We start from the raw sequence: 13,550 nt of genomic DNA, 5'->3' as shown, positions 1-13,550 counted from the left end.
ACTGATTAAGTCAATGGTCTAGATTAATATGAAACAAAATCCATCAAAGAAGTCCTGTCTGAAATGCCAAATGAAGTCAATCACAGTAGAGGAATAGTTTCTTGGAAAATACAACAAAAGGAATTTTGGAAACGTAGACTGATCTATAAGCTATAGGATTTTAATTTTAACCAACTTTATTTTTAAGAGTGTTAGAATGCTTCTTCTGGGCCACAATATATATCCAAGCTTTGTTTTCAATTCTGTTTTTATATGATTCTAAAAAAAATATTTGGGAAGTAGATTATATCAGATGAGATTTTTTAAACCATTAAAAATAAATTATATGTTTTGTTCTAATCCTAGTTTTAATTTTTAAAGGGATATTTTGAGAGCCTTAGGGAAATCTTAATTTAAGAAAAATAGAAAGTTGAACTAAAAACAGCCACTGCATTAGTATTGAGGCTAAGAGAAGTTTCTCTCCTCAGTAAAAGTAACAATGCATATATAAATACTATATGACTGACAAGGCCTACTGTAGCAAACTATTCTTACCTTTATGCTTATTATTAAATATTTTTGTACTGTCAAATAAAGTACAAAGTGCCTTTGGGTTTTGTATTCTGGAGAGATTATATCTGGTTTGTAGAGATTAAAAAAGAATTAACTTTGAATTGGATTTTCAGAAATTGATAGGTTTTCCAAGGTGGAGATGGGAAAAAGACATTTTAGGCAAAGGGACTAGATTAAATGAAGGCATAAAGGTAGGAAATGCTTAGTTATTTAGAGGGAATAACTAAAAATGTTGAGTTTGTTGGGCCTATAGTACATTCAGTTAGAGATGCCTAGCAGGGAATTAGTAATGTTCCATCTGCAAAACGAGGCTGACCACATAATTTTATCAAAGCATGATTGTTTTTATTGAGCCTGTAAATAACAGGAAGATATGGGTCACGTAGAAATTATAGAAATAAAAATAGGAGGCAATGCAAGAGAATTTTCTACTTATTATGTGTGCTGTACTTATTTACAGTTGAATTATCTAAAGTAGCTTTTTTTTTCTTTTTTCTCTTTAACCTTTAGGTGACAAAGAAGGACAAGTTGGAATTCTTCTAACTTTAGCCATGAATATCATGAGTACCTTGCAGTGGGCTGTAAACTCCAGCATAGATGTGGACAGTTTGGTAAGAAATGAATATCAGAGTATCTTTTATTTTCCCTAAATGATTTAAATTGTGGGGATGTGGGAGTGGAGAGGGCAATGAGTAAGATGAACTGGAAGCTACTAATGCATGGATGCTAATAAATAGCATTTGAAATGTTAAGATTTTGTGAATAGACTTCACCAATAAGTTCATGGATTCATTGAACTCTTTACTTAAACTGGGTGAGAGCATGAGGGAAAATTTTCAAAGTTTCTCATTTGGTTGTGAGTCGGGTACATTTCTTATTTCAAATAACCATATACTATTTTAGCATACATAATTGATCTTCATATCTTTTCCTCCCAAAATCACCTGTTTCCTTTAAATACATTATAAAAACAATAGCTCAGAATTAAAATATCAAATAATGTAAAAGACATAAATATATGTCATAACCTGAAAAAATAATCTACTGATTTAATTTATAAAAAGAACAAATGTGAGGATGGAGCTATTATTTTTACTGAATTATCTCTTCACATGACAAATTATTGCATTCTGCCTGAATGCATTGCACAGTTTCTCCTGTTTCATTGCATAATCTGCATTGATGCCCAAGTTTACTTTCTGGTGGTGATGACTTGGCCCTGATTGTCCCATCATAAATCCCTCTGTTTCTATAAACAAATCCACATAACAGCCATTTGTTTGGTGTTTTTTGTCAACATATTGTTATTTTGGTTCATGTGGATACTATCTGATTCCATTCTTGGATTTTAGCCAGTTTTTAGACTCTTTACAGACACAAATCACTTTCAAAGACATTCAACAAATTCAGTTGAATGTATTTGTTTTTATCATTTACTATTGCTTTGTTAAGTCATGGTTTTTTGCTCAAAAAGTCCTCCTGTAGGGTTCTGACCTATTAATTGTGTGCTCTGGGAAAAGCTGCTCAATACTTTTCCTGTCATCTGAGGTTGTCGGGATACTTTTAAAATCCGTTATCGTCTATTTTCTTAGCTTCTTATTGCCTTTATGTTAACTGCTTTAAATATGTCGTTAAAGTTATTATTACAGGATGCCAATAATTCTCAATATATTTTGCCATAGCTTTCTCCTTGATGCCTTAAAGCCCTCTGTATTTTGTTTGTAGGAAATTAAGGTAGTTCTAAGTGACCACTGGTTCGTTTTGATTTCTAGACTGGAACGTGAAACTTTCAGACTTTATTTACTTCACCTTATGTTCAGAATTTTACAAAGAGTTCAAATAATATTCTAACACCAACACAGAGAAAGATTTTACAAGATGAAGGAGCTATGTGGTGTATGTAGGCTCATATAGCTTGATCTTTTGTAGTTATATCATGTAATTAATAAGATGTTTTGGTTTAATACATTTTGTATTTTAGAAGTCATTTAGGAGAGATCATGATAGATTCAAGACTAGATAGAACCATGTTGAGTTTAAACTGTCTCACTCATTTTATGTAAGTTTTTCTTAAAATAATTGAGGACAGTTTTACATGTGGACATCATATGCTCTAGTATTCTCACTCTTTTAAGGTGTATTTTACATATTTACAGTATACAAATAAGGCATGAGTGTGGAAGTGAGTCAAACATTTTGTGACAAAGTTAGTATTGATGATATATGATATAGTCATTTGGGGTGGCTTGGTCAATAATGATTGAAATGGTAATAAGTTGTTCTTTATATCCCTATAATTCCTTGGCACATCCTTTCCCCACTTCTTAACTTAGCTTTTATATATATAAATACATATATATGCATATATAGATATATGTTGGAAGTATTTATATATGATTTTTAGTAACACAAGTTATGAATGCTTATAGGAAGTATATAAACACATTGTTGACTTGCATCAACAGAGGGATTCTTGCTGTCTTCTTTTTATATAGATAAGTGATGCCTTCTATTAGGGAAGGTGGAATCAGAGTTTCATCTCACAGGGAGTTGGTAAAGTGTTTTGCAGCTGCCTCATGTACCATAGTAGGGCATTTCAGCCAATGCTTATAGTTCTTACCTACCCCCTCTACTTTTCAGTTTTTCATGCAAACTAGAGTTTGTCACCTCCTTGATTTAATTGCTCTTTAATTCATCATATTAACAGTATACACATTTTTCCCATTCTTTGTCCAACTTCTGTTTTCGTTTTGTTCTTTTTCAAGGGTACATTTAAGTTGATGTTATCCAGGGATATAAAAAGTGATTATTTAGATCTTTTAAATTGACTTCTTCTTTAATTTAGAAGCCATTTTGGAGATGGTAATGAGTTTAAGACTTAAGACTTACTAGGTTTTCACTGTCTACATGGTATGTTGTATTTCTTACAAATGATCAGAAATTTTCTATATCCTTCTTTGAGGGTATTTTTCTCCTTCTTGTTTCCTTATTTTCCAAGCCTATAAGGTTTTTCACTGATTGTTAACTATTAATTTTATTCTTTGTACATCTTTGACTCCTTATATCACCTTAGCCTTTTGACATTTGCTTTTGATTATTTATTAAGGGATTCTAAAATTTCTGACATATATTTCATTTTCTGGATTCCTTTTCACATGTTTCTTTTTCTGTTTCCTCTAGTTGATCAAAATTGGTTTCAGGTTTTCTATTTCATGTAGCCTCTAGACTTTGATGTAATCTTTCAACATTTTGAGACACATAACAGCTCTCTCAGGTAAATTCTACCATGATAATATTTGATACTTTGTCCTTAGGGGTTTTCCTTGAAAACTCTGCCTTTCCTTGTTTGGTTTTTACCATTTTGACAGTCAACACATATATTTCTGCATGCAAATTTGGAAAGGTTTTTATACTTTCTATTATATTTTGTGAGCAGATGCATTTACTCATGATGGTTATAGGAAATGTTAGCTTTTATAACCTGCTTTGTTTTGGTTAAATTAACCTGTTTAGTGGATTCAAATGCCAAATTCAGAAAGAGATTTTAGAACCGTAGTCTAGGGATCCCTGTCTCCTTTACAAAATCACTTAAAACATTATAGTTTTTATTGCTGTCATCATGGTTCATTATTAGATATAATTTCTAGAATTTACATTAAATAAGAATTTCCTGTGGTCTCAGGATTCTCTTTTTATTTCAGAAGCTCCTCAATTTTCTCTCTAGGGTTATCTAATCTTAGCTGAGAGTTGAAATGTTATTACTCTTGAATATGATGATGATAATTATCTTAGTAAGCTTTCATATATCATATATTTAAACACTGTATAACAAAATAGAATGGCTTCCCCTATTTCTATCAAAATATTTTGTTCTTCCATGCTAAGTTGTCTGAAGGAGGGAAAATCTACATTTTAGCTACATTTTCCTTCTGTATAAAGTTAATGAGAAACAAACAAACAAACAAATTGTAACACTGTATCATGTGTCTGATACCGTGATCCAACCACTATAGTAACAGTGGCAAAAAAATCAAATACTTATTTCCATTACATTAAAGGCATATAAAGTTATAACTTTATATTCCTTTAGGCTGGGTGACTTCAATAAAACTTTGCTGAATTTTGATTACATTCAGTAGGAAAGTGTTGCCATATTTTAAAATATACATTCTCTGCTTTCTGACTTTCCTGTAAGCATTGCAAGTGCTAGACTTAACCTTACCGTCTTAATTCTCCCATAATGTCAAATCCACCAGAATACTTAATGAATGCTATTTGATCCTCATTGTCTAGGGCTGACAGAGTCATAGCTAAGTAATTAAAACACTTTCCTCAATATTATTGGTCAAAATCTTGGGGGAAGGGAGGTAGAAGTTGTATCTGTATTCTTAACTTCCTCTTTAAAAAAGTATTACCTTAAACTTTGGTGGTGAGGAGGAATTTTGATATAAATTTCCAATATTAAATCTAATTCTTCCAAATCTGAGAAGATAAAACAAAATCCCAAAATGAAGAGAAAACATAGAGCTCACTATTTCAATTTACTTTAGTGTAGTCTATCAACTATCTGCAAAGAGGGCTTGATGGATTGTTTGTTAATACTATTGAAAGATTATTTTGTTTTTTAAAAAATGGGTGATATTGCCTTATCTTTTGCTTACCCATGGGCCCATTTCATAGAATTGGATTTTAAAAGAACTATCTGGATGAGATCATTCTAACACAGTAAGAAATGCTTATGGATGAGACCACTACTGATCTGCCTCGAATTTCATGCTATAGAATTGCCATTCATTTATATAGCCATTGTTTTGCACATCTCCAGGTGTCTTACATAGAGAATGGAAGAAGAGCCTATAAATAGATTTTTAATATGAATTAAGGAATGTTGGCATACTTTTTTTAAAAATAACATTTTATTTGCATAATACCAAAGGGTAAAATCTAAACATTGTACTTTCAATTAATTGCGAATGCTTCTCTTAACATTCCTGCTGTAGTGGAGATGACTATAAAGCTGTGCCACGAAAAAAGCACTGAGCTCAGAGTCAGGACAGACCTGATTTTCAAATTCTCACCTCCAACACTTACTAGGTGTGTGACTTTGTGTAAGTCACTCAACTTTTCTGAGATCTGTTTCCTCGTTTGTAAAATGGAGATGATGATACTTGCATAATCTACCTTATCTCATGAATCATGATTATGTTGTTTTTCAATCTTTCGGTTGTCCTTAACTTTATGGGGTTTTCTTGGCAAAGATGCTGGAATGGTTTGCCATTTCCTTCTTCAGTAAGTAAAGGAAAAACAGAGGTTAAATGACTTATCCAAAGTCACACAGCTAGTTAAGTGTCTGATACCAGATTTGAACTCAGGTCTTTTTGACTCTAGGCCCAGCACTCTGTCCACTGGTCCACTCAGCAGCTTTGTAGGTGAAAAGAGAGAGATTAGATGCCTTGACCAAGGTCACAAAAATTATTGGCTGTATTATTATCATTATTATTCTAGCTAAGCAATGAAAAGAATAAGAAAGTGTTCAATGATGTCAAATGATACAGAGTGATGAAGGAGAATGACAAGTATTAAGAAGTCATTGCATTTTGCCATGAAGATATTATTAGAGATCTTAAAGCATTTTAGTAAGATTTTTGGAGATATAACCCAAATTGTAAGGGCCTGAGCAAATGAGTGAGTGAAATTAAGCAAAGGTAGCAAAATCAAACTGTTAAGAGAAGTTTTGAGTGGAGGGATAGAAGTCAGCTGTAAGATTTCAAGTTCAGAGGAGGGAACCAGAATATCGAATGAGATGGAAAAGGCACTAGAAAATCTGATCACAATTTGTAGGGACAGGATCTGATATTTCTGTAATGATTTCAAGTTTATGAAGCATTTTACATGAATAATCTCTCAACCTGTGTAGTTAATACTAGCATTATCATTATCATTCCTCCTTCTTGACAGATGAGATAAAAAAAAAGCTGAGAAGCAAAGAGGTAAAACTAATTGCCTATGGTCATGCAATTAAAAAATGTAGGTAACCAGATCTGAGCACAGGCTCTTTAGTCTCCAAGTTCAGCATAATTTCCATTCTACTTTGATGTTCTTGAGCTCCAAAAAAATGGCCCAAAGTAAAGGAGTACATAGGTATTTCAGGAAGGGGCAGTGCACTTGGACCCTTTGTCTCAACCAACAACAACTCAATTTCTACATTGACTCTATTTACAAAATATTGCACAAAGAGAAGGAAGACTGAAAAAGGGCCATTGTATTTAGTATTGGGTATTTCCTTAGTGGTCTGGTTAAAAAAATTTTAAGTAAAATGTTGAGAGCACAACCCAGATTACAATCTGATATCAATAAATCAACAACACGCAAGCATTTGTTAAGTGCCTCCTTTGTGCCTAGCAAATAGGCACATAGTAAGGCTTTAAGTGATTTTGGCTTCAAAATCATCACTGTTAAGGCTTTATCTGGAAACATTTAATCTAATTATGTCGTATTGTTATTGTCAGTTAGAAATATCCTGTACTCTTTTACTATAATTGCTTTAATTAAAATCCCAAGTTTTTGAATTTAATTTTTAGACTGTTTCTGTGCAAGGCTACTTAATAAATTATTTCCCCTTCAATAGAAAATAGAAGTTATTTCTTTTTTGCTTATTATTTTCATCTTCCACAATAGGTATAAACAAGTCTCAGAGGACCCATTAATGATTTTTACTACTTCCCTCCTTTATGTGCTACAATAGAAACCTCCTTGAAAACTATCCTTATCTGTGTTTTGGCTTCTACTAATGACATTTCCTTTAGAATTCGCCTGTATTCGTGCTAAAATGAAATTAGCTGAAATTCTGATTTTCCTGCATCTATCTTTGAATCTTCCATATGTATCCCCAGTTTTCCTGCTACCAGTCATGTAGATTTCTTTTCCAACAGATATTGAACTAGAAGAAGGGATATGATGCAATGGAAATAGAACTAGATTTGGAGTTCAGTAGAGAGCAAGGTTTGAATCTTACCTCTGATGCTTACCTAACTGTGTGATCACTGGAAATTCACTTAACCTGAGACTGTTTCCTCTTTCATAGAATGGGGACTGATAATGCTGGTAATGATAAACTCACAAGGTTGTTAAAATTAAATGAAATGCTGTATATAATAAAAACTTTACAAGCCTTAAAGTGCCATATAAGTGTCTGGTATTGTTGCTGTCTTTGAGATGGACTCTTTGTTGTAGAATAGACAATGGCATAATTCTTTGCTTCACTTCCTTTTCCAAACTACAATTAGTACACATCTCTCATTTCCACAGAACTTTGGGCAATTTATGCACACTTTAGATTTTAACAGTTCATTCTGCCTCAGAATTCTGGGCTATTACTTCTGGACGACTGTAATAATGGCCCACAGAATTATAATTTACTAGACAATCCTTTCAATATATTTATTATAAAATTAACATTTTATATGATCCACCACTCAAGATCTATGTTTCATTGAAGATGAGTTTTGTTTTATATCATTGGTTAGGCATTCAAATTGTTATAAATTAAATTCTATCACAAATTTCTTTGTTTTTTCCTATTTTCCTAAAATTTCTACCAATGTCTTACCATCTTCTTTTAGAAAGAAAAATTTATCTAGCAAGTTTAACTCTTCTCTTGTGTCATCATATATAATCATATTTTGAAAATATTCAAAGTACATATCTCAGGATCAAATAATTTCAAAGTGGGAAGGAAGAATGCTAGAAACAATATAATACATTCTCCTCATTTTATAATGGGGGCAGCTAGGTAGAGCAGTAGATAGAAAGCTGGGCCTGGAGTCAAGAAGACTCATCTTTTTGAATTCAAATCTGGCACCCCTTGCTAACTATGTGACTCTGGGCAAGTCACTTAACCCTGCTTGCCTCAGTTTCCTCATCTAGGAAATGAACTATAAAAGGAAATGGCTAACCATTTCAGTATCTTTGCAAGAAAACTTCAAATGGGGTCAAGAAGAGTCAAACACAATTGAAATGATGACTTTCTTGAAGTCACATAGCTTGTTTAGGAGAGAAGAAGCTGGAACCTTAGCTATCTAACTCCTTGGACCAGTGATGGGCAAACTTTTTAAAGAGGGAGCCAAAGGAAAGGAAATGCTCATCTGTCACTCTATTTCTAAGGCAAAGTTTCATTGTATTGTGTCCTACTCATTGTATTTGTCAGATTAGGAATATTGTCCTGTGGCTGGATGGAACATTTTAGGGGGCAGCAACTGGCCCGTGGGTTGTAGTTTGCCCATCACTGTCTTGGACAATTGCTTGCCTGAGTGAATATTCACCAGAAATGGAATAAATTATAGATCAAATAGTGTGGCAAAATCAGACCCCAGCTTATGACCCCTTTGTCTCAAAAGTATTTGATCATTTATAATAAAACTTCCCAAGAGCAAAAGAAATTCCTTTACAACAAGGCAGTCACTTGGATTTCATAGTCATGAAATTTCACTTTTATTAGCACTGAATCCATTAATTCTCTTTCCTTAACTTAAAATTTTCATTTCTCCAATTTCTGAGGCAAAATCAATTCACACCTAATTGTAAGTCATTGTACCTATAAAATCTTTTAGTCTTTTTAGCATATTACTCTTCTGATACTCCAATTAAGATGTGACTCCTTAGGAACTGGGTGATTTGTAAATGCTTTTGTTAGCCTAAAATAAAAAAATGATAAGAAATGATTGACTGACATTAATATCATACATAAACTTTTACTGTATTTAATACGTTAATTTAATTTCTTAGACTCCAACTTTTCACAGACAGTTATTTACTTTTATCTTTCTGTGTAACTGAAGGTCTCCCTCTATTCTTTATAATTTCTTGCTTTTTTAGCAGGCAAATCCAAGTCTAAATGTACATGTTAATACTATGGTCTCTTGCCTCTCTTTTCTTTTGCCTGCGCAGGATCTGTTGTTATCATTCAATATTTCTCATCTGGGGTTACTTTAAGATATTTTTATTTTCCCTTCTCCTTTGTAAAGATAGGTTATAGGCTTGGGTTTTAGCCTAAAAGACACTTTGCACATGTGTGTTATGCTATTATACAGTCCATGGAAAACATCAATATTTGCATTTGAATCCATTATTTTTTTTTAAAGCCAATTGCTGTTGTTTGGATGCCAAAGTGAAATATGCAATTTTTCCACCCCTCCCACCAGATATCCTAAAGTGTGTTTTTTATGCCTTTGTCATTGACTTGGTTACATGATTCTACTTACTCCTCTCCTGCTGTGCGTGCTACCTCCAACCCTCTTTTTCTCTCCAGTAACTCCAGCATCACTCACCAATGTACTTGCTAGAAAGTTAGATGCAATATAGCTCTTTTTCTTTTCCATCTCAGTATGTTCAGAGTTGATGGAGACATATTATACCTCAGTCAGATTCACACATCCTTAACATAGCTGAGGAAGTCAGAAAAAATGGCTTGGTAAAAAATAATTGTCAAATAGTTTAACACAATTTCACAATCTTAGAAGGCTGAAGCTAAAACTTGGCACAAGCTAGAGCCACTCATTTGTGACATGACTTTAATACCATAACTCATGGGTTCCTTGAAGTTGGACAACTTTTGCTGAGGGGGAAAAAGTTCCTGAGATCTATTCAACATATATTTTCTAGTTTATTACTTGAGAGAAGCAATCTTTTCCCTCCCCCACCCCCATACCCCAGGAAAAGCTTTGAAGTAAGGCAAGTTGATATTTTAAGCTTTCCCTGCTTCCCAGGAAGTTCTCCTTTTTATTCACCTTGTGCCTACCCTTCTTTTCTCCATCCTTGTAGGTATCTATCCTATGTCTCATTATAACAGCTAATCTATAAGTAAGGCATTAGTTGATAATATCATAACCTAATCTAGATCATAATCCCCTACCTACATTCCCAAGATATTTTTACATTTTAAAAAACTAAAAAAGTATAATGTCCAGAAGGAGTTTTAACAACTGAGTACAAGGACTCTGGTTTGAGCTATCTTCCAATCTTAACATCTGCTCAATTAGTTACCTACTTGTTCTTTTAATAAGGCTGAATTATAATGGGTTGTCATCTGAGCCTTTTTAATTCTATATTGCTATCAAGGACAATGCCTTCCTCCTAGGCCCTTAAGCTTTAAGCCTATATGTCATCCTCAGCTCCTCCCAATCTCCCATTCTCCCATATGTAATCTTTTGCTAAGGCCTGTTGATTTTGCATTTGTGACATTTCTTGAATACGTAATCTCTTCTCCTCTGATATTGCCACTACTCTAGTCCAGACCCATCACCTCATACCTGGACTCTTGCAATGGTGGGTCTGCCTGCCTCTAGTCCTTCCTCACTCTAAACCATCTTCCATTCAGCCAAGAGAGTGATTTTCCTAAGGCACAAGCCTACATCACCCTATTATTCAATAATATTCAAGTGGCAATCATCTCCAGGATCAAATGCAAAATTCTCTTTTCGGCATTCAAAGCCCTTTACGACCAAACTCTCTGCTAACTTTCTTGTCTTCTGATACTTTTTGCCCCACCATGTGCTCTTAGAACCAGTGATAATGACCTCCTTACTTTTTTGTGAATTCTCAGACACTCTATCAATCAGCTTTGGATGTTTCCTCTGGTTGTCCCCCATCCCTGGAATGCTCTCCCTCTTTGTCTCCACCTCTCATCTTCTCTGGCTTCCCTTAAATCTCAATAGAAATACCACTTTCCACGGGAAACCTTTCCCAAACCACTTAATTCTAGTGCCTTCCCTCTCTTAGTTATTTCCTATGTATCCTACATATAGCTTCTCTATAGATTTTTGTTTGCTTGTCATTTCCCTTTGAGGAAAAGACCTGTTTTTTACCTCCTTTTTTATCCCTAGGACTTAGCACAATACCGGGCACATAAAAGATGTTTAATAAAAGTTTATGGACTGACAACTTCTCCATGCTTTTGATAATTCTCTAAGACTAAAAGTTTCAGAGAAGATACAGATTTGTATTAGTAGAGGGAGTTTCCTCACCTGAGAGTCCCTTATGCCATCAAATCACAGGCCTAGTCTCAATCTTAGTCCCCTTAACAGAGAGCTCTGTGCATATTTTCTTGTCTCTGAGTCAAGAGAAACCTTCCAGAATGTCTGGCCAGACCTCCTTGGTATAGGGTAATGCTTTTTTCTTTTTTCTACCTTTGCAACATAGAACCCTTTTATTGAAAAAGGATAAAACATGAACTTGAAAAGATTTCAAGGCCGGCATTTAAAGTTTTAGCAAAGAGGTGAGGAGAAGAATTCATGTATCCTGTGGATGATTCACATTGTCAGAATGTTTAAATGCAGGAAGGATGGCTTTCTACTTTTCAGAAAGTCCTGCTATTTATAGTGAACTGAGGCAAAGAGACCATGCCTGTCGATACTATCCTCTTTCTTCAAATGAAACAATATACAAACCATCTCTTTAGTTATTCCTTCAAGAAATGTGTAGTCAAAGTGAAAAGCATAGAGAAATACAGGCAAAGATATAAGGGAAAGAAACTGAATTCTGCAAGAGGTTTTGCATGTAAATTCTAGATAATAAATCTCCAGAAGTGCTTAGAAAGATTGACGCAACACAAAAGCAATTTTCTGTCAATAGAAACTCTTTTTATTTCTTCTTTGTGTTTTGATTTCTGATATTTATTCTGGGTTTTTGCAATATATCAGGTGACAGACTGTGAGATGTCTAAAAAGAAAGCTGATTAGGGAAGAAGAAACTATGGTTTGTCTTCATTCCTTCTGAACTGGCTGGTGGCTTTCTTTCTTTCTTTTTTTTTAAACCCTTACCTTCCGTCTTGGAGTCAATACTATGTATTGGTTCCAAGGCAGAAGAATGGTAAGGGTAGGCAATGGGGGTCAAGTGACTTGCCCAGGGTCACACAGCTGGGAAGTGTCTGAGGCCAGATTTGAATATAGGACTGCCTGTCTCTAGGCCTGGTTCTTAATCCACTGAGCTTCCTAGCTGCCCCCTGATGGCTTTCTTATTTTGGAAGGAACTTCTCCTGACAAAATAGGATTGTTAGAAGGAATAAATCCCTGCTTTTTTCTTTCTATCTCTAAGGGAATCTCAATTAAGGACTTAGCTCTCTTGCTTCTTCTTCAATTATATCTTTTTTTTCTCCTCTGATTTTTTTGTTCATTCATATTTCCTTCTGGTGTTATTTTTTTAAAGACTCCCCCTCCATATCAAGCTGAGCTTTCACTCCCCCCATCCAATTATTCTCTTGCTTTTCTATCGCATAGTTTAATGGAGAAAATGCCAGAGTCAGATGACCTATATCATTAAGTGATTTTATAACATTAAGCAAATCTTTGAAACTCTTTAGACTTCAATTTATATAAATAAATAAACATATACATAAATAAATATTAAAATATGAGTATATAAATATGTAAATAAATATATGAGTATATAAATATGCAAATAAATAAATGCACTTATATTAAAGAGGTTACACCAGAGGGGCCCTTCCCCCTTCCAGTTCTAAATTCTTTATTTCTGTATCTCTTCTGTGACATACCCATCTTGACTTTTGACTGCCTAATGTTTAGGAATCATTCCAAAGCTTTATGATAACCTCACCTTTTAGTCCATTCTATAGTTCTTGCATGCTAAAGTTCACTGATAGAAATATCCAGTATTCCAATTATTATACCTAGTAAGGCTTCCAAGTTCATTATATTACTAGATGTTTCATCCACAAAGAGGAAAATCATGTATGGTGCTGTTAAAATTGAAGTTGATAAGGGAAAGAATTTCATTGGGACAGTACATGATTCATTAAGTGCCTACTGTATGCAAGGCAGGGAGGGAGGTAGAAAAATAAATAAATCAAGGTCCTTGTCCTCAATCTTTTGAAATAGCTGTCATAAAAGAAATAGAACATGATAAGCACAGATAAGTGCTGAGAGGTGCTATGAATGACAAGTAAGATCTCTTTGTCCTAATTTTTAAAAAATGAAACAAGA

General features: G+C 33.9%; 1 protein-coding gene across 1 annotated transcript in view; it reads left to right on the top strand.

Moving 5' to 3' along the window:
• CFTR (CF transmembrane conductance regulator) overlaps positions 1-13,550 on the top strand; it is a 212,974-nt gene that overhangs the window by 159,262 nt on the left and 40,162 nt on the right. The window contains 1 exon segment of the mRNA XM_044678477.1: positions 1,063-1,163. Within this exon segment, the coding sequence (XP_044534412.1) occupies positions 1,063-1,163 (101 nt within the window).

The sequence above is a fragment of the Gracilinanus agilis genome, chromosome 5, assembly GCF_016433145.1.
Source record: "Gracilinanus agilis isolate LMUSP501 chromosome 5, AgileGrace, whole genome shotgun sequence".
Classification (NCBI taxonomy): Eukaryota; Metazoa; Chordata; class Mammalia; order Didelphimorphia; family Didelphidae; genus Gracilinanus; species Gracilinanus agilis.
Note: the sequence above shows the minus strand (reverse complement) of the source record. Positions and strands in the feature narration are given on the sequence as shown.